Source organism: Festucalex cinctus, chromosome 9 (assembly GCF_051991245.1).
Source record: "Festucalex cinctus isolate MCC-2025b chromosome 9, RoL_Fcin_1.0, whole genome shotgun sequence".
Taxonomy (NCBI): Eukaryota; Metazoa; Chordata; class Actinopteri; order Syngnathiformes; family Syngnathidae; genus Festucalex; species Festucalex cinctus.
The window spans coordinates 11,020,079-11,040,503 of NC_135419.1; the positions used below are offsets into that span (position 1 = coordinate 11,020,079).

The following is a 20,425-nucleotide window of genomic DNA, read 5'->3' on the forward strand; positions in this document are numbered from 1 at the left end:
TTTCATCATCAGTACAAGACACAGAGAGATCATTATAAGTGGCTCAATTAGGTACAGCCCACCATTAGCCAGTGTGACGCAATAAATGTGTTTTTATTACCTCACTGCATATTACTACAGTTTTTGTATATGACATTAGAAACAAAATGTATGAATGTATTGTGAAATCCATGGTAACTGTGCTAAAGGGGCAAAGAGGGGAAGAAACCCATAAACATTACATGCAATGTTAAATGAAAGGATTGATGAATCTCTGAAAACATGGTTCCCGACTTCAGGCCATAGACCATGTAGGTACATGCTGCTTGACAGCTAAAGTACTTCCTGTTATTTATGTGACTTGGCCAGGTCAACAGTGCACCTCCATAATGTTACAAGTTGACATTCTAAATTTACCTGTGACTGTATAAACCCTTTTAAGTATGTGCTGTAAAATCAGGTGAAAACATTTATGGATAACAGTAAAAGCAGCAAACTTGTGCAATAATTCAAATGAAGTTTTAAATCACATTATGTATTTTTTTTTAATTATTATTATTCTGTGAAAATGTTCACAAGCTTTGTTGACTTTCATAATCTTTTATATTTAGTCAACTTAACTGCTCCTATTTTTGTATGTCTGAAGTCACAATAGGAACTATTTGTGGTGTACTCACTACACTTTTCCAACTTGCCATCCCTGATATTGTCTGTGAAGGCATCATGTAAAAAAAATAAAATAAAAAAATAAAATAAAAAAATAAAAAAGCCAAAGAAAAAGCAAATTTCATACAGTGTAGGAGGAAGCAAACCCAATTAATTCTACCTGCAGCAGATGACGGCCTTGCAGGACAGGGCGAGATCCAGGAAGTACTGTCGCACTCCGAAAGTGAGCGCATATTTGAGTGTCTTGCCGTCAATGATGAGCGCAAAGTCATTTTCCTTGTAGAGGGCATCTCCCAGCATTCCGCAGTGGTGGCTGAGGGTCTCCCGTGTTCTCTGCCAGAGAGGCAAACATTGGAAGGACTTCATGATTACAGCAGTGAAATGTCCACAATCTGTATTATTTCTAGCTTGATGGATTCTCAATCACCCTCTTTTAATTGTTTGTTCAATGGGTTTCACCCGGTAAATCACATTGGTATGAAATGTGTCTGTCTCATTTGCAGATCGATGTTAATAATAGCACAAACCAGTAATAGCAATAGCTAACAGATGCCAAAGTACTGTAATATTATTATAAGCGCGTCATTCCTAATCCTGGCTACATTATAACTGCTACAGATAAAAGGGTTTTCAAGTTTATCTTGCAAATGTCCTCATGTAGCTGGAGAAAAGAAACACATGTACAAATACAATGTATAATATTATGTGATTAATAAAATGCGGAGATCAAACAGTGGAATTTGAATGATTACAATCTTTTTTTTTTCTTCTTTTTTTTTTTTAAGTCTTAGCCACATTTCTAAGTTTAACCAAAAACATAATTTTGGGGGAAGAGGGTAAAATATTGTTTCTGCTTATTCTAATGTTTTCTTTAACTTGCAATCCAAAGGGATGGAAAGCAGAGGAAATTAGATGATGGATGAATGAACACAGTCGGACTCCAACTGCGCTAACCTTCGCTGTAATATACAATACCGCAAATATTTAGTGAAACAACACAAAATACCTCCACTATAGTTTTTTTTTGTTTTTTTTTAATTGGAGTATAATTCTTTACAATACCACCAGGGGACACTTGAAGACTTGTTAATTTATGAGTGATGAGCATAATTCATTGCCACACTAACTGCATACACAGTATAAAGAGTGATGATAATGAGCGATGGTGAACGTGGGACTAACTAAAGGATTTACTGTCCCGAGTGGAAGCATATGGACTGGGGAGCAGAACTCGTGAAATCATTTCTGTCTTCCACACATCTTCCTCACAGATGGTGAAGCACTTAGGAAATTTCGCTGAGGAGTTGATCCTCTAAGGTCGAACACGACCCGTTCAGGATTTTGAAGCGACTTTTCCCAGAGGAAATAATGGAAACAGAAACAATCCATTCTAGGTTCTCACCATCTTTAAACCGTTATTAACTGTAAAAAGGAATGCCTTAAGTCACGTAAATGTTTTTAATTGTGATACAAATGTTAAATACTGTCAATATAAAGTGATAAAACTACAGATGGGTAATGTTTGTAATGAGGACCCAAAAGGCACATTAGTGATACTGCTCAATAAATTATTTATTGTTCACTGACAATTGTGTTTATGTTTGACTTTACTCCCAGCTGAAAACTGCATCAACAACCCAAGGGCTCTCCTTTCCCACCTGAGAGGACATTAAAATGTAACTACAGCATTACCTTGCCTTACAAATTTACAATCAACCGTAATACCCGGGGGAGCACTATCATGTATGTCCTCGTGCAAACATGACGCGGACATTAACAAGAACCTGGTGGGTTGGTGTGAGTGGTCCGGCCCGTGACAAGGTCCCATATGTCAAAGCGTCCATGCAGGACCAGAGGGAGAGCACAGCAATGGCTTGGCATAACAAAACTGAAACCTCAGCTTAAAGGAAATATTTGGACAACAGGGTTTTTGCGTTTGAGCAGATACACAGCGAGAGAGAGCGAGGTGATGGATTAACATAGGAGAAAAGAGCCAAAGAGGACACAAACAGGGAGCAGCTGCACACATGTGAGCCTTCTGTGTAAAATTACCCAAAATCAGACATGTCATTTGTTACTGTATCGGCAAGGGGAACACAACTTTGCCTACATTGTTATTCCACTAACGTTCTACCTCCATTTTGGGTAGAATCCAGTCATCACACACACTGATGGAGCGGCCATTTCCACCCCCATTAAATTACGCTGCAGAGTTCCAACGCTAATTCTACATTTCTCCTTCTAAAGACCTTTTGTTATGGCTATAATGAACCATTTAGCTTATGTGAATCGCTAGTGTTTGGTTTTGGGAACGGTCATTCAGAGCCTCCCGTAAAGACTGAGCTCCATTGTTGATACAAGACACTCATGATGTGGAATCTGGATGTTTGCAGAGATGTAAAGTCATCAACTGCCTAAGATGGGGGGAGCCACTCCACAATGGGGTTAATCCTGTTAAAATAGACATGTAGTCACTCAGCAACAGTGAATGTTGATTTTCAACATTGCAGCAGCGTTATTTTGTAGGAGGCTTTGCAAAAATTGCAATGAGTAGGACCATTAACTGTTTTCTTTTTGTATATAACTTAATCTTAAATAAAATAAAATAAAATAAAATAAAATAAAATAAAATAAAATAAAATAAAATAAATGTGGACATAAGAATGCAATGAGGGCGGTCCTAACATTTTGTGTCAACCTGACAAGGACACTTACTTTTTCATAATTGTGTTGGATTTGGTCAGGAAAAAAAAAAAAAAAGAAGAAGAAAAAAATGTTTCCATAACAATTTCACAGCCCTGGAAAATAATATTGTGTAAATATAATAGCTAAGAAATATTGCAAATTATAATTTTTGTTAGTACTTTAATGGCTGTAAAATAATCTTTAACTCTAAGTGCTATAAAATTACAACTTTAAAACTTTAAATTAGCATGCTGGATGTGTTGTAGCAATTTTATAATGAATATTTATAGCTGTATATTATACACAAAAAAATTACACACAAAACGATAATAATATGCAATTAACGGCAAACTGACTAATATGGATGGTAATTTTCTAACTTTTTATCCAATTTTGTACCGTACTCTTGTGGGAACAAGCCACTTGAAGTGATTGAGCATCTGCATCGAACGTGACCTAATCCTACATTGGAGACCAGGTTTCACTTGAGGAATTTCAGACCACGCCATGTGATGCAGCACAGGGGATGTCGAAAATGGTGACAAGCATGTGTAAGCCAGTGAGGAGGTAAGACATGCTCCAATTACTCTCTTGTGCAGCACATGGCCGCCATGAATGAGCAGCCGTCCCCGTCTGGCCCGTGTGTGCGGCACGGTGCGGACGCTTTCCGCATTTTTGCGTTGTTAACAAAGTGCCTTATGTAAGCATCTGCTCAACCACAACAGAATGGGAGTTGACATTTCAAAGCGCCGATCTGCGCGCTTTATGAATCCACCGACCCCAATTTTTTTTTACTTCAACTCAATTTATCACGCTTAACGAATGGCTGACAGGATGAAGGCAGTCTGTCATCACCCCTCAACACCCGTCCGCCTTCCTTACTATCCCCACCCCCTTGAAGAAACTGAACCAAGATACGTTTAATCTTCGTCTGTGGGCCCTTTCCAGTGCGGATTTTTGCGCTGTGCTGTCTCACAAACGTCAGACAAGGCTCTCCTGCCGGGGGTTAACAGACTTCTCTGCGGGGTACCTTACACACGTTAAAGAGAGATTTAGAATGTGTGCCTGCCGTTGATGGGATGGTGTGCTCCCCATGGGCACATTCTCAAACCTTGAACCTTTATTTTTAAACAGAGCATTGGCGAAGACAGCGGACTATCCAGCAACAAAGAAGTCACTGTATTTATTACTAATTCTTTAAACATACACAAAAGCAGTGTTTCTCAACATTTATTGTGCCAAGGCACATTTTTAAATGTGAAAAGATCTCACAGACATTGACCAGAAAAAAAAATGCCACGAAAAAAAGTGTACATATGAAATCATGATTATCTTGTCTCAATTTACTTTGAAATCTTTCTGTTGTATAGTTTCAGACACTTTTTTGAAAATGCTTCCAAAGTTTTTCACAAAAATCCCAGTTCACGCCACTGCTGTGACAAAATATCAATATACCAATATTAAACGTCTATATTGTTGCTGTTGGTTGAATACTGTATGATCACCCTCATGTACTGCCAACTCTGCATATACCCCTCTGTTAAACAAACCCACAATAGTGACTGAAATAACTTACTGACAAAGTAATAACAAATGAAAATTTACTAAAAATGTACCGAATAAAACTGAGGTGCCTTCTTTCACATCCTTTCAGGCAATTACTGCAATCAAAGGATTTGTGTACCTCTCAATGAGACTTGTACACTTGTGTCAACTTCTCCAGACTGCGCGTTTCAGTTTTGCTTCCACAGATATTCAATTGTATTTAGATCAGGGCTCATCAGAATAATCCAATGTTTTGCCCGTAGGAATTCTTGGGTGTTTTAGTTCTTTATCCTGTTGTTTTCTTTGTAGGCTACATTTTTGTGTTTGTTCTTATAAAGTTCCAGTTGAGTCAAGACATTCTCTCACGAGCTTTGTGGCTTATCCATGTGCATTTCAAGCTCACATTATTATGGTATATATTATGGATCAAAAGTTTGGATGTTTGCTTTGTCAGTTACATAATTCAGTTACATTGTTCATTCTAATCCTTATGGAGCTAGAACAATAGCAGTACTTACATCAAGCGTGTCCTCGTTTATCACCAGCATGCCCATGTTCTTAGTCAGTAGTTTGCAGGAATGTCCTGTGTAAGAAAAACAACAGAAATGTTTTCACGTCATAAAAGAAAAAATGTTGTACATTAAAAAAAAGTTCTTGTCATAGCTATGACTCAAAATATAACATTTAATTAATTTGCCAAAAAAAAGCACAAAATGTCACAATAGAACAAATGTTGCAAAATGCAACTTGCAAACATTTTAAGGACATCAGTTCAAATGTAGTCACTCGGAGCCGGTAACTCGGGACATGGCTAATGAGTTTACTTTACAAGGGCTTGTCAGCTTCCTGTTTCAATAGGGAATCACAACTCGGGGTTACTTAACATGAATCTCTAGGGAGTCTCCCAAGCTGGTAGCTGGGACAGACACTCGGGGTCACCAGACAGCTGGGAGAATGAATATCATCGTCATCGGTGGCTAACAGCAATCTCCAGTGTAGCTGTTCAAATGGCATTAATCGAGCACAATGGTCTTCGATGAAAACTGGTCCAGTCAAGCCAATTTTGGATATTCATGGGCTTTGAGAGTTTGCATCTGGAAACAAATTCCCAGTTTTTAAAGAGGGGTTACCACAAAGCCATCGTTTTTGCATATGTGTGTGGGTGGTATTTTCACTGAGTGAACCCGGTATAAGTTTCTGCATAAAAAAACACCATGAAAGTGCTGTGTGAGGCTATAAGAAGGTTTCCCCTCAAACCCAAATACCACTGACTGATTGTTTTTGTAAGTGCAAGACAGGCAAATGTTCAAAATTTGGAAAACGTGTGGCAAATGTCTCCTCCATCTCAACTTCTGTTCTCTCTCTCCCTCTCTCCGCTCTTGTCCAACGCTTCCGATTAACGTGTTTACCTTCAGTTGATTTGACAGCGGCCGAACGGAGAATGTCGCATTCCTTGGCCTGTCATCTTCTCAGGCGGAACTAAACAGCGCTCCCGCGGGACTTGAGGAATGCGCAATAACGACATGTCGTGTGACGGCCGCCTCCGCTGTTGTAACAATTAGGGCTTCGCGTTTGACCTGCAGGCTATGAACTGAAAGGAGTTAGAATGGTCAGATCGATACATCTGTTCAACTAGTGAATGATGAGTTTATTTTAAGCATCGCCACAGACAACCATGTCTCCTGCTAATGTATATTGTTAAGCTAACATTTGGATTTGTAGTATTTATGCTGTGTAGGTGCAATGTCTTGAAATAAAGTTAAAATAAATAAAATAAATTTCACAATTTGGCAATAACCATCAGAGGACCAACTAGTTTGCTGCTGCCTAAATGGGATACAGTGAAACCAGAACAAAACAATAAAAGAAGCAGTTTTATGTAGAATCATCTTAATTGGAAAAAAAAATAAAATACCGGTATAGAAAAAATAACATTACACTTTTTTTCTGAGATGTGCAGCTTGGGGGGGGAAAAAAATCATTTAAAAATGTTGACTGTTGAAGTTAAAATCAATTTAGTTATACATTAAACTGCAGAATGATGGGTGATATTAAAAATGATTAACACAATGTTGAGACTATCATTTTGAAAAAAGACTCAGTGCTAGAGTGTTCAAAATGTACTTAAAGGGATACTTTACTTATTTAGCCATTTTTGGCAGGCCAAAATTAATATTTTGCCTATAATAAATTTGATATTTTCATCATTTTTCATGTACAATTCGTACCTTTAAAAACACATTTTACAACTTGCTGTCGACTGAAAATAACATCACAAGGGCTCAGGTAACCAATCACAGCTCATCTTGTGAATGTCACATGACCAAACCTAGAAAACTGGTAAGCTGTGATTGGCTACCTGAGCCTTTGTGATGTCATTTTCAGTCGACAGCAAGTTTCAAAAAGTGTTTTTAAAGGTACTAATTGTATGTGAAAAATAATGAAAGTATCAAATTAATTAGAGACAAAATATTAACTCTTTATTCCTATAATGGGCTAATTAAGTAAAGGATCCCTTTAAAATTAGAAACACTTTGAATACATTTTTATGTTAGAATTTGTCATCATTTTAGCTGCATTGTGTTAAATATATTTCCAATATTTGACAACTTGCACATCAACTGTCTTAGGCACTTTTTGCGTGTTGCATCAGTGGGCTGTGATTAGTAGTCTATTCTGTACAGTTGGTTTTGTGCATTTGAATATTATGAAGTTTTTAGTTTTACAGTAATCGCTCACTATTGACGGGGGATGCGAATATCAGATTAATCAGAAAATTAAGATGATTAATAAACCTACTTTTCGCATTTTACATTATCACCATCATGGCTCACTTGTTTTTGGAGTTTGTTCACTTAGACGTCAAAATGGCCGACCCCTGAAATGGATGAAATCAGGTGGCTTAATCTATAATTCTTATTCCACAAATACAATATAGACTAGAGGGAGCGCATAGAACATATTATTTCAAAAATGCACATCATGAAGCAGCACATGTAAAAAAGTAAATACAAATTTGATGTAATTATTGGTTTGTTTGTTTTTTCCCTCAAATCCGTGTTTACAGCAATGTTTGCAAACTGATTGCTCTTCAGTGGTACTTTCAGTTAACTTTTTCCTGAAGCTGCGTCCTGGCTCTAACCTGTCCAGAGCGTGACGTACTTTGGCCCAACTGCGGCGCAAACGGCGCTGGGAAGCATATCCCAGAGCAAACAACGCCGCCAGCCAGCCACTCTGCTGTCAGAGGAACTATTGCACATCCAAACTCGTACAGTGCCAAATGAATGACAGCCGCTAATAATGGCGGTTTTTACAAGTTCTGGTTCGACACAAGTCAGATCAAACTGACCTGCTGTGTTTTTTTGCCGTTAAGTTGAGTCAACACAGCTGGCTTCTGGTTGATTTATGGTTCGCTGTGCCAAGAGTGGCATCTGGGTGGTTCACTCCGCCTCAAAAAAAAAAAAAAACTCAGCGAAAGTCACTTGTGTGCCATGAACTCAAGTACGAGAGATCCTCTTTCAGTTTGGAAAAATTGTAAAATTAAAGTCAATATTGAGAGGGGATTTACAGTGCAACTCCAGTCTAAAAAGACGGACCTGTAATAGTGGGCCCAGTGATCATATCCTGACATCTGGGCACGCAGGGCACAAAGGGCTGATTGAGAGGGGCCACAGTAGTAGGTAGACTCTAAGCGGACAACAGATATCGATTTTCCTGCCATCTTTGTTCACGTGTCGGCTGCCACATTGTAGCAGAAGATTTGCAGCGCAGCATGAGGAGCAGGAGAGCAGTATGAAATGTTCTGCAAGAGTCACTCATTTGCACTTCTGATGCATTCTGTGAGGCCAGAGCGCCCAGGGGGGAAGCAGACATGTACAAAGTGCCCGCTTGTGTATATATGCATGTTATTTACATCATGTCAGTGAGTGAGGCTCATACATCATCTTGTGTTCTGCAACAGATGCTCGTTCGAGATGCATGCGACAAAGACGTTTCTTCCACTGATCGGAGAACCTTGAAGAGTATAACGTAAACGTATCAGGTTTAACATCTGTGTGGTAACGTAGGCAAGCATACAAGCTACAAGCCTTTACGTGAATGCAACGCAAATGACTTTCAGGAAACTATTCTCATTTTTGTGGGCCAAGCTTTGTCTTATTATGCATGAAAGGTAGGCAGGCACTTAACAATGAGAAAGGTAGGCAGGCACTTATCAATGATATTCAGTGCATTTCACTAATTAACATTTATTTAAAGGGACAGCAACGTGAAATATCAACTTTTTGGAGCTTTTAGCCATGTTAAAATGCTAATCCCCCCCCCCACAAAAAAAATAAAAAATCACTGAAGTGGTGTTTTCCTCCATTCGCCCTTCTATGAGAAATTCTAGGTCATTCTGCCCTCCAAGCACCATCCCCTTCCAACCTGAGAAAATGAGCTGTTGTCACTTTTTGACGTCATTAGGTGCGGACCCACCCCCGCACCACCTCTGCGGACTAAACGCACGCCCACTTTCTCTGAGACCTCCATGGGATAGTGACAAAAGTAGCCTTTATCAGTAAACATTCTGTACAAATGAATTCAAAGCAATCAATTATCCTGTACATTTGCAATGCCAAAGTGCAATGACAATTGGCTGTCTTAAAAACCCAGAAAAGGTTCTGGCTGACACTTGTGTAAACCACAAGTAAAACTTTTGTGCTGCAGAACCAAACTGAAAGAATAGTGTAGTGGTTAGCGTGCTCATCCTGTAAGCAGCAGGTACCCGGTTCACAACCTGTCAGTTTTTTTTTGTGTTTTTTTTTTTTTACTTCTTCTTCCCTCTCCTCCCCTCCCCTCCTCTTCCACCATTTCTTGCGGCAAAGAGACGTTTTGTTTCAAATGTTTTTTAAAGAATTGGCTTGCGTTAAGTTGTGTGGACATTCAGAGTAGTGCTCAAATGCAGAGATCCAGCAGCAGGCTGCAACCGTCTCGCCTAACTAAGCGTTCTGCTTAAGGTTCTGTCTTCAAAAATAAACAATTCCCAAGTGACATCTTCTTATCTTTAAGTGGATAGCACATTGAAATTTTTATAACTCTCCAAATGGTTTTCAGAACCTCCTTACCAATGTTAATGGCCGTTTCCTGTTTATCCCCCGTCAGGATCCAGATCTTGATGTCAGCCTTCATCAGTGTCTCTATGGTCTCGGGCACCTTATCCTGCAACTTGTCCTCGATGGCGGTTGCTCCCAACAACTGCAAGTTCTACCACAGACAAAAGGAAACGTTAATATAAGAGTCAGGAGGTAAGCATCTGCAGATGTGAAGAAGGCGTGTAAGGATTAGTGGTGTTTTTGCCGTAATATTTGAGAGAAAAGTTTCAGCATCTCAAGAAAAAAAGATGTAATTTTGTGACAAATTATATAATTGCTGGGGCATTTTTAATTGATTAAATTAAAATCAAATAAATGAGTAATATTTTGCAGGGGAAAATAGCTTACAAGAATTTTATTTCAGAGAAAAAAAAAGACAATTTTAGGAAAGGTTTTTTATTCCAATCAAAAAGTCATAATTTCAGAAAAAAGGTGCAATACAAAAAAAAAATAATAATCAGTATATATGGAAACAGTTTGCTCACTAATGTTTATTATATCAATAATATTTGAATAAAAATATGTTTCAGGTAAAAATAACTAATTTTTGTTATTTTTATGACAAAAATTCCCAATATGACAAGAAACATTTGCCATTTTGAGAAGCAGTAATATTACGTGGAAGTCATAAATGCGAACAAAAAAAAAAAATTTTTTGCCTGAATACATGAACACTTTTATTGACATGTCTGTCAACCAATCAACAGACAGCAGCTTGTCTAACGCCACCCTTACAGAAAAACATTCGCAAATAATTACCTTAATATTTCCAATGCAGCTGCTCATGTTTATCAGTAGTAGTATCAGCAGATTTTAGGGCTGTGGGGCCACCCCAGTGTGTCTACATGTGCATGACGTGGACCGAAAAAAACAAAAAACAAAACAAAAAAACAGGTTCTTGAAAAACACGACAAGACCAGGAGGGACACTCTTGAGAATGAGAGGAACAAGACTAGATCTGATAAGTACTTGCAGTGGCTTTGGGCTCTTATATCCCACTGATGTTAGATGGATTGGGAAGAAAAAGACATCACTTGGATCAGGATTACAGCCCCCCAGCCAGGGTGGTACTACAAAAGCCAGCTAGTCAGACTCAGTAGGGCCAAATGCTGCTCTTGTGCATCTATAAAATATGTAAGCCAATGTGGAGAGGCTATATAACATATTCGACACCAGTCTGTGTATATGGACATTTTTATCAGATTTAACAGAAGAGTAAATGAAAGATTCTGCCTTTACAAAAGTTAATACTGAGTTTTGAGCACCTGATTGCCGCAGCACTACAAACTCTCTCTGACAGTGACAATCAATAATGAGAACGAAAACATTCCTTATGTTATTCAGTATACATTTCTCCAGATTACCTATAATAATGGTTTTAGGGTTACAATGAAATGAGTATATGCACCCAATATGTTTTTGGGTAGATGTATGCTTTATGAAGTCATATATACCTTACTGTAAATATGCTCAGTTGGTTTTATTCTAAGGTCTTAAATCTCAAATTCAAGAAGTTCAGCTTTTTAGACTTATAATTCAAACTCTTTATAAAGTGGTTAAGGGTTGATATGCCAGCCAACAATTTGACTGTGACTGCACTGCGCCCCCATGTGGCTCTTAATGACATTTTATAACATAACCCAAAGAATCAGCTACACTAAACCCTTTGACTTGCCCACTAAGCAGTGCACATTACATTTTTCCCATTGGAAAATGTCTCTGTTTATTTCATGATAGATTGCTCCCATTTGCATGTGTGTGTGTGTGTGCGTAGTGTTAAAAAGTGCCAAGTGGGTGATTAACGACTGCGGCCTGCCATGTTTGACTGGCGCTTCCTACTGGACCCACCTCTCACAGGCAATTACTCGCTTCTGATCTCACACAAACATACACTTGGAATTTGCTCCGTTATCCATGGTTGATTACATTGGCCAGCCTAGTCAGTCTTTTACAGTTTAGTTGAGTCTGGTGTGGAAATGGAGAGCTTTTAAAAACACACTTGTGAGCTATTTTATCACGTGTGCCTGCCTGTGCAGTGTTGTAAAGGGTGTGTCACAAATTTTACTGGAGTTTTCTGTATTAAGGGTTTACGTTTTGGCACAGAATGAGGGGAAGATCAACTTAGAATATGAGAGAGATATGGCCTTAACAACATATTTCTTGATTTGTCTTTAATACTTTTTTTTTTTTTTTTTTAACTCACTTTGCTTATAGAAATTGTTCTTTTTTTTTCCTTCCTTAATGGTCTGCTTTATTTCTCCCTGAACCAAAAATTTAAACATCCTTTAAGTCAAAACATATATGTAAACATGGTCATGATAATATTGCTAAATATAGCAACTAAATCTGCAATTTGGTAACTCTGACTTATTTTGCAAACTAGGGCTTCACTGTTTACATCCATATAAATTTGAATTAATCGATAAAATTGATTAATCACCCAGCCATGTGGCCCTGTGAGGAAAAATGCCATGTCATGCATCTTTAAAATGGCCATCTTGTTCACCTCCTCTTACAGAAAAACAAGAAAATATACGCCTGACTGCAATAGAGGTGGATTTGCTTCATTTCATCATACCTTCTCGATGAGTTCATAGCTCTCCTCCATCTTGAGGGCTCGGTTCTGCAGGGAGGTGCAGGCTCGGTGGTGAATCTCCAGCCACTGCTGATAGGATGACTCGCTGATGTCTGCCACGGCGAAGCACAGCGTGCGCAGCCCTGGAAGGCAACAACGACAATGTGATGGCTTTTTATTGTATATTGATTAGTGTAGTAGTACGGTATATGAATTCACTGGGTTGTACTAACGCATTTTAATTGTTTTTAATGTTTATTATTAATGGAAGTAATTTTATCATTATTACTTTATCTATTACTGTTATGTGATTCCATTGTTTTGTTTTGTTTTTTTAAATATAGCTTACTTAGACATTTTATTTTATTTACATGATTCCCCTTTTAATCTACGAATTACCACGACTTAACACACTATCGGGACACTTCATTAGATGCACGTTATCAATCTGCTCAAGATGACTTTATGATTAATATTCTAAATAGTAGGAACAAGTGTACAATGCACTTGTACATTTCATCCCCATTAAGGTTGTGAGTGAGAGCCTACCTATCCCATCCCATCTGAAAGAGACTGGATATATCCAGGACTGGTCGCCAGCCAGTAACGGCATTATATGCACACGTGCATAGAGTAGATATATTATAATTACATTTTCAGAGGCTGTTTCCAACAACTGTAAAGACCTTATTAACAAGGTGTCCTGTTTCCTGTAGTTAGTGTCCTCTTAAGTTATACCACTTGTGTGCCACCAGGGGACAGTGTAAGCACAGAACAACACCCTTGAACGAAATAGTAAATATTTTGATGCAGTTCAGAAAATGAATAAAAGAAAATATTAAAAAAATAAAATCAAATCTTAATGTAAAATTTGACTGGCCTGGCAGCAGTACCCAGACAGTTTTTTTTTAAAACTTATGCCCACCATCTGACACTCACCCTCAGTAGCAAACTGCTCCAGATGTTTCAACGTGATCTCTTTGTAGCGAGAGCTGTCTGCCAGTCTGTCATATATCACCGTGTCCTGAAGACAAACACATACGCGCATTGACAAATGACACACAAATATGTATCAACACGTGTTGCTTTAATAGCCATACACTGCTGCAGAAAGTAGGTATCTTTATGGTGTGGTTTTAGAGTAGAAGATACAGAAATGATTTTCCCCGCCTGTCTGTGGCGCTGATGATGATGAGGAAGGTGATAGCGACGGGTAGGTATTGCACATCACCATGGTGACAGACAAGACACTCACAGCTCCTTTGCAGTAGAGGCGGATCTTTCCGGATGGCGTGCGCATGATGACTGACATTCTCTTCCTCGCACTGTGCGAGAGAGAGAGAGAAGGTGACATATTGAGGTGTTACAGCCGACACATTATCGCACACAGTTTGAGCACAGCATGTGGTGGTTAAAATTAGACAACATGGAGGTGGGTAACACTATAGTAAGAAACCGTTACAGATTGCCGAAAACACAACAATATTAAAGTGTACAACGAAGGCTCTGATTGAAATGATTGCAATATGCGAGACAGTAGTGACAACATAACAAAAAAATCAAAACTAACCATGCTCAGTTCTATGCAAAAACACCATTAAAATGATCTTCTCTGTATTCATAATGTACCTTGTAAACTCCAGCACATGAAGCAGCTCGTACTTCTCCTCGCTTCCCATCTAAAATCATAATAGAGACAACAAGGTGGGATTCAATTAACATTTCTAATTGAAGCAACCGCAAGGCATGAGAGCAAACGATTAAGCCGATATGGAGAGCTAAGACGGGTCTGATGAAGCTGCAGAAATTACAGTGATGTCTCGGAGACACAATGTTCTCTGGAGCGGAGAAAAGGGCAAAATGGTTTTGGCCTCTCTCCGCCTCGAGTGCAATCATCAGGTTAGCCAATTAAAGGAACAACAGGACGGATGACCTGCACATTCTGCAAAGGCTCAGACTCTCATCATCATAGACATACTGTATTGCATTATTTCTTAGAAGGCTGCTTTTTTTTTGGTGTTTTTTGTTTGTTTGCTTTTTTCTCCAACCTGAATCAAATTCTATTTGTGGTAATAGGTCATTATGGTATTGAAATAGTTGTACTTAATGTTAAATTTCATTTTAATGTTGCCAATGGCAAACTAGTGTCAGTTGGGTGAATACTTTTGCAATCGTGAGACCCACCCCATTTAATTGCTATTAGTCGTGTTGTACAGTGCAGAATGTACAATGTAAGGTATTACAGAAAAAGATTGCACTCTTGGTTTTACTTTCCTGCTTTTGTATAGCATACAATACACACCTTGCCTAGGGTTATAACGCCACAACATCAAAACTATTTGTTAGCCAGTCAATGGTGTTTTGCTTTTTGTTATTGCAATGAACCTAAAATGACCAAAATGCACCAAATGTTGCACTCTTTATTTTGCTAACTATAGCAGACACTGCAGTTGATACAATGATTCGCTCCCACATGCTAGAAAAAAAAAACTGTGGGCACATCCTAGAGTGTGTATTTGTATTGCAGGGGATTAAACATACCATTTCCACAATGACGCTGTCTGGCGTTCTACCAGAGAATACAAAACCCAGGTTGCGTGCTGCTCTCACCAGAGCGCCTTCATCTTGGAAATAAAGAGAAAGTAAATAAATGGTACACAGAAGAAGCCAAAGCCGGATATGTTTTCATAACGAGGGCAGTGTTTGTGGACCAGGTATCTTGTGGATGGGCTTGCACGAGGACGCTGCAGGGCGAGAAAAAGCTATCTGCTTGTTTTTTTACAGTTCACTTAACAAGCTCATCCCCCACTTCACTTCAAACCCCAAAGCTCCTCCGCACGAACACCATTGCTGTACGCAATCAGGCACAAAATAAGCACAGAATGTCACATGAAGCAACAGCGTCACGTTTTTTGGTTATTGAAAGACAATCTTCCTCGCTACTTATTACACGTGCAAATTTACAGCATGTGAAGTAACACTCATAATATTAATAATAAAATAATATATTTGACAACAACAGATTAGCTAATTTACGTTTCAGCAAATCTTATTCCCTCGTCTTATTTTTGGAAAGAGAGTCCACTCTGTTTACATTCTGAGCAGCAAACAATGCCTCAAGGGATGGTGACATTTTGCAATTCCATTAAGAGTGTCCTTTTATTTTATTTATTTATTTTTTGTACATTTACATACCGCTGCTAAGGACACCAGGCATGTTTCAACACAATGCTGCAACAAGCAAAATTCAACATGGGGGTATTTTTCTTATCCCTATTTGTTTGTACTGTTTTATTAATAACAAAACACTTTTTCCATCCCATATTTTCTCGCTGAGAAGAACAGGGAAAAATCTGCATGCAAGTATGTTGTCATGTTTGTGTATAATACTAAAGTGAATTAATTTGTTCCAGGCTAACTATAAAGGTGTGTTTCTTTTTAAAGAAAATCCTTAACTGATAAAGAGTAAACACAGAAGTTACAATTGGCAATATATAGGTATTGTTAAAGTTAATGTCCACCTGTTCTGTTTTAAGAACGTCATAGTTTGACTTTGGAGGCTCCACTATTCTTGCAACTTCCATACATGCATACACACAATCGGCTATTTTTACATATGACACGAATAAGGTGTGATGTACCTGGGGAAGCTGCCTGGTAGGTGATTTTTCCATCGTTGTGCTCGGGGACTGCGGTGTGGCAGATGGCCATCATGGTCATGAAGTCCAGGATGACAGCCGCTGTGGGCTACAGGAAAAGCTACTATGACCTTGGATTATCAACATAATACATAACATAATGATGCAAAAAAGAAGATAAAAATACATTTGAAATTAGGTGCCAAAATTGGGTTTAAAATGAAGCATTAGGCAAATTAAAACAAATGAGTATAAAAGGTATCAAACAACAAATTCTTTCATACATTTTTTATTTTTTTTTTGGCATTACTTCTTTCCCTACATTTGCAGGACGTAAAACTAAAATAGATCCAAACAGTATAAAGGTTCCCTTTCTCTGTTGTAGACAAAGCATTGCTCCTGTGAATCCTGAAAACTAAAGGGCAGTCTTGCATCACCACTTATAACCTTTCAAACTACAACCAACAACAAATTGTCCACCACAAATCGATATTTTATATGAGAGAGGAGAGAAGAGGATTTAGCGAAAGGTCTCATGGGTGTTTTAAGAGCACACTTGTCTAATACAGATTTGTTACTTTCATCATCTCTGCATCACCCCCGAACAAAAACTAATGTGCTCTGAGGATAATTACTTCATTACTAAAACCTCCATTTGTCAGGTTCTCAAGATACTAGTAAGCACAAAGGAAAAACATTTACTCATATATATGCAGTAAATACAAACATGGGGGGGGGGAATGCCTAATCTTATTTTCAAGGCATTTTATTTTCATTCTAGTTAGGACCCACATCGACTGTACTGGATGTTTACACATATTACACATTTTAAGCATTAATCTGGTTTCCCTCTACGGTATATACATATTGAAAATTGAGAGTGATCAACAGCGCCTCTGCAGGTCCAGCCAAGTAGCGCTCTCCAATTTGCCTCAACTGCTTCAAGACATGATGAACCAATCAACTCAGCACAGTAGACATAATTTGTAATGACCAATTAGTTAATTAGTTGAGTAATTGTCCCATCACAAATAACCAAACTACAATTTTAATCAGTTTTGTTTCAAACATACATGCACTGATGTACATAGGTGAGGCACTCAGTGTCTGTTTTTCCAAGGGTGTTTTCCTTGTCAAACAAAATTGTGTGCACACGGTCGGGATTATTAAATCTGCTTCTTTGGTCGTCCATGGCAACCCTGCTCTGTTACAAAAGAGAAAATGAATAAGGTAGAGGCGCTTTGTGTTTGTGTGAATCGCCTCTTGAAAATGAAAGTACACAGTTTCTATTACAGTCCAGGTGGCCATGAAAGCACTTTTGTCTTCGTATGCTAATCTAGTTTGGGTTGACAGGTAGGACGAAGGCAGTCGAAGGACGAGCAACTGTGTGTTGCATGGATGCATGAAGGCCAAAGCTTAATGCGGGGGTTTAGCTTAAGGTTGTAACTGTGAACGTTAAGGAGTTATTATGCAAATGAGGGCCTTGACAAGTTCAAGTGCAAAGAGCCGATGGGACGGTCTCGTTGGTGAGAGAATACTGCACTGTCAGCAATCGACCCAGACCCCTGACCCCCACTGACGGGTGGGTCGTGGCCTTCTGTCACTGCAATGGTGACGGATGCCTACTTTCGACATGGACGGTGTGGGAAAAGTTGACAGGTCCAGGAAAAAGACGGTGCTTGGACTCAAGAGAATGTGAAAAGCACCAGGGGAGAAGTTTATTTTTGTCGGTGTGGTTTAATTCTCTTCTCGTGTGATGTCAAAGCTCGACAGACATACAGTGAGCAGAAAAAGTCCTCAAACGTCATATCATTAGAAAGAAGCTACCAAACTACATAGCTATAAAAATAACGATAAAATGATATAGATAAAATGATGTAGATATAATGATAGATAATAAGAGGTAGGATACAAAAACATACCTTCAGGCTTCCTTAACACACAAGTACCCTAAACTCTCGGGTTTGGTATCAAGAGGATACATACACATTTTGATCCAACATCATTTTTTTGTTCTGAACAAGAGACGTAATTTGACAGGCGACTTTACTCACATGATTACTTTGGAGATTTTCCAGCAAGCTCGGGTCAATAAATCCAGACTCCTCTGATGAATGCGTGCTGTGCCTGGAAAAAGGATACAACAAATGTCAAACAACAAAAGAATATACTGGAAATGTCGAAATGACAACCACAGCAATACTGTAAATTGGAAATCCAAACGGAGGTGAGGGACGTACAGCCAATTCCAATACAGTACTGGGAAAATAGAACAATGGCTTATTTAAAAAAAAAAAAAAAAAAAAGAAGCCTAAAAACATACTCATAATAATAATTGACCGTGCCCCTTTTTGACTCCTTTCTTTTGAAGTACTGAAAGGTAGCTATCCAAAGGTTACTTCCATGCGATAGAGCAACTAACAAAATATCATCCCACATGCTGTTAATAATGAAAACAGCGCTTAAGGACACAGAATCGCCAAAACAAAGCCAAACTTAATAAAGAATTAGAAACAACGTTAGTTCTCTACGAGTACCATTAATGTTTACTGTTACAAGGAATAATTCATCGGAAAAACACACTGATAAAATCTTTAATGACCAAGGAGTTTAAAGCTAATGGGTGCTGTTGGTTAATAAAAGAAATAATGTCTTTCATTATCCCTGCAGGTGTATAGCATTGGCCCATCTAGCGGCCGCTCGCCGGCTGTCCAGTGGCGATCGATCCACCATTCCGTGATGAATGGCGTCCTATAGATCAAGCCGACAGAAGCCTTTGTCCGTGGTACTGCAGACTTGATAGAAATGTTACCACCAGTGATTGCCCAATAGAGGCGGCCATATGTCTTCCCGAGCTTACAGGGCCATTCGGATGGCCACTCCCATCTGTGCGGGAGGGCAGAAAACTCATGGGGACGCCGACGATGCAAATTAAAGCACAAGACGAGCTGGAGTCAATATGGTGGAGATCACCTGGAGGTCTGTGGGAAGATGTATTGAAACACAACCGGGAGGCAATCAGGGAATTGTGGCTGCATTTCATCAATTGCAGTCATTGCTTAAGAAACGCCAAGCTAAAATGAAAAGGAAATTGAGGATTTGCTTAGCTTAGCTCCTGAATCAACCATGCCTTTGCTCGTTGCGGCTAAGTGGCACGGTCCATTTTGCCTCCACTGATTCAAGGCACAATTTGTGTCACACTCATTCCAAACAAGCCTCACAGTTTGCTAATGCTACAGAAGACTGCAGATGTTGCTGATCATGATGCAAGTATGACCACACACAGTGATGCTACATTGCAGGGGGTTTACTCATGAACATTAGCTTATGCTAATGCAGCAACAAGGACTGAGTATGCTGGCTGCACAGGAAAAGAAAGGAGAGCCTCTACTCTCCTTTCGGACATCACTCAACATGTTGACAGTCCTGATGAAACCTTTCAGGCTCCAGCGCGATCACTTATTGATTGGCTGCCAGCGAAGCGGGATCCCGTCACGACAGGAACATGAGCGCTGACGGCTCTCAATCAATTACCGGGGGCTGTTTCCAGATTAACGCTTAATTTGATGGAGGCCTGGATGGGTTCGTAACTGACCTGTGCCAGGGGTGTTTCATTCCGAGATAAGTTCTGACCGCAATTCAACAATTGTAAGGCAATAACAGTAGCCTCTTTCATGGATATCCACAAAAACATGGATAATTTCAATGCTCAAGTGTTACTGGGAGTATCAGAGGTGGTTATTCCATTGTTATTTCTCAGGATACACAAACATCGGCTGCTGAATCTGTCGTGGTCTAACGTCCATGTTATATTGTGTTCTAGTTTTAACAATTGTCTATTTTGTTTTAACAAAAGTAAAAAATATGAGACACTGTCAAGGTAAGAGCCAACTCTCGTTACTGTGATAAAATAAACCTCAGACCAAGAAGAGCATTTTTTTAACAATATCAGAGTTTGACTGCTAAATTCACCATGAAAAAGAATTCTGTCGATTTCAATGTGATGTTTTTGTTGAGTTTTTTTTTTATAAATTACCTAGCAATTAATGTTTTTCCTTGCTTTTGAAAAATCAGCTTTTATTGAAAAAAAAGTGTATTTTTGATATATTTTATATAATTGCATATTGCAGACTTAATTATTACACTATACTTAGTTTGAAGGACAACTGTGTGTTCTTCAGACTGCCTTGATGCATTATTTTTTT

The 20,425-nt window shown here is 38.8% G+C and overlaps 1 protein-coding gene across 6 annotated transcripts in view; it reads right to left on the bottom strand.

Annotated features, from left to right (window-relative positions):
* The window catches only part of atp8a1 (ATPase phospholipid transporting 8A1), an 84,671-nt gene that overhangs the window by 31,317 nt on the left and 32,929 nt on the right, over positions 1-20,425 (bottom strand). For all 6 annotated transcript variants that reach the window (XR_013284852.1, XM_077531366.1, XM_077531367.1 and 3 more), the window contains 10 exons: positions 18,275-18,347; positions 16,224-16,329; positions 15,124-15,206; positions 14,212-14,261; positions 13,838-13,907; positions 13,522-13,606; positions 12,586-12,725; positions 9,981-10,119; positions 5,394-5,458; positions 806-978 (listed from right to left, as the gene is read on the bottom strand). Coding sequence is in view for 5 of the 6 variants with exons in the window: in XM_077531366.1 (XP_077387492.1) it covers positions 806-978; positions 5,394-5,458; positions 9,981-10,119; positions 12,586-12,725; positions 13,522-13,606; positions 13,838-13,907; positions 14,212-14,261; positions 15,124-15,206; positions 16,224-16,329; positions 18,275-18,347 (984 nt within the window). In the remaining variant the exon portion in view is untranslated. The remainder of the gene's footprint in view (positions 1-805; positions 979-5,393; positions 5,459-9,980; positions 10,120-12,585; positions 12,726-13,521; positions 13,607-13,837; positions 13,908-14,211; positions 14,262-15,123; positions 15,207-16,223; positions 16,330-18,274; positions 18,348-20,425) is intronic.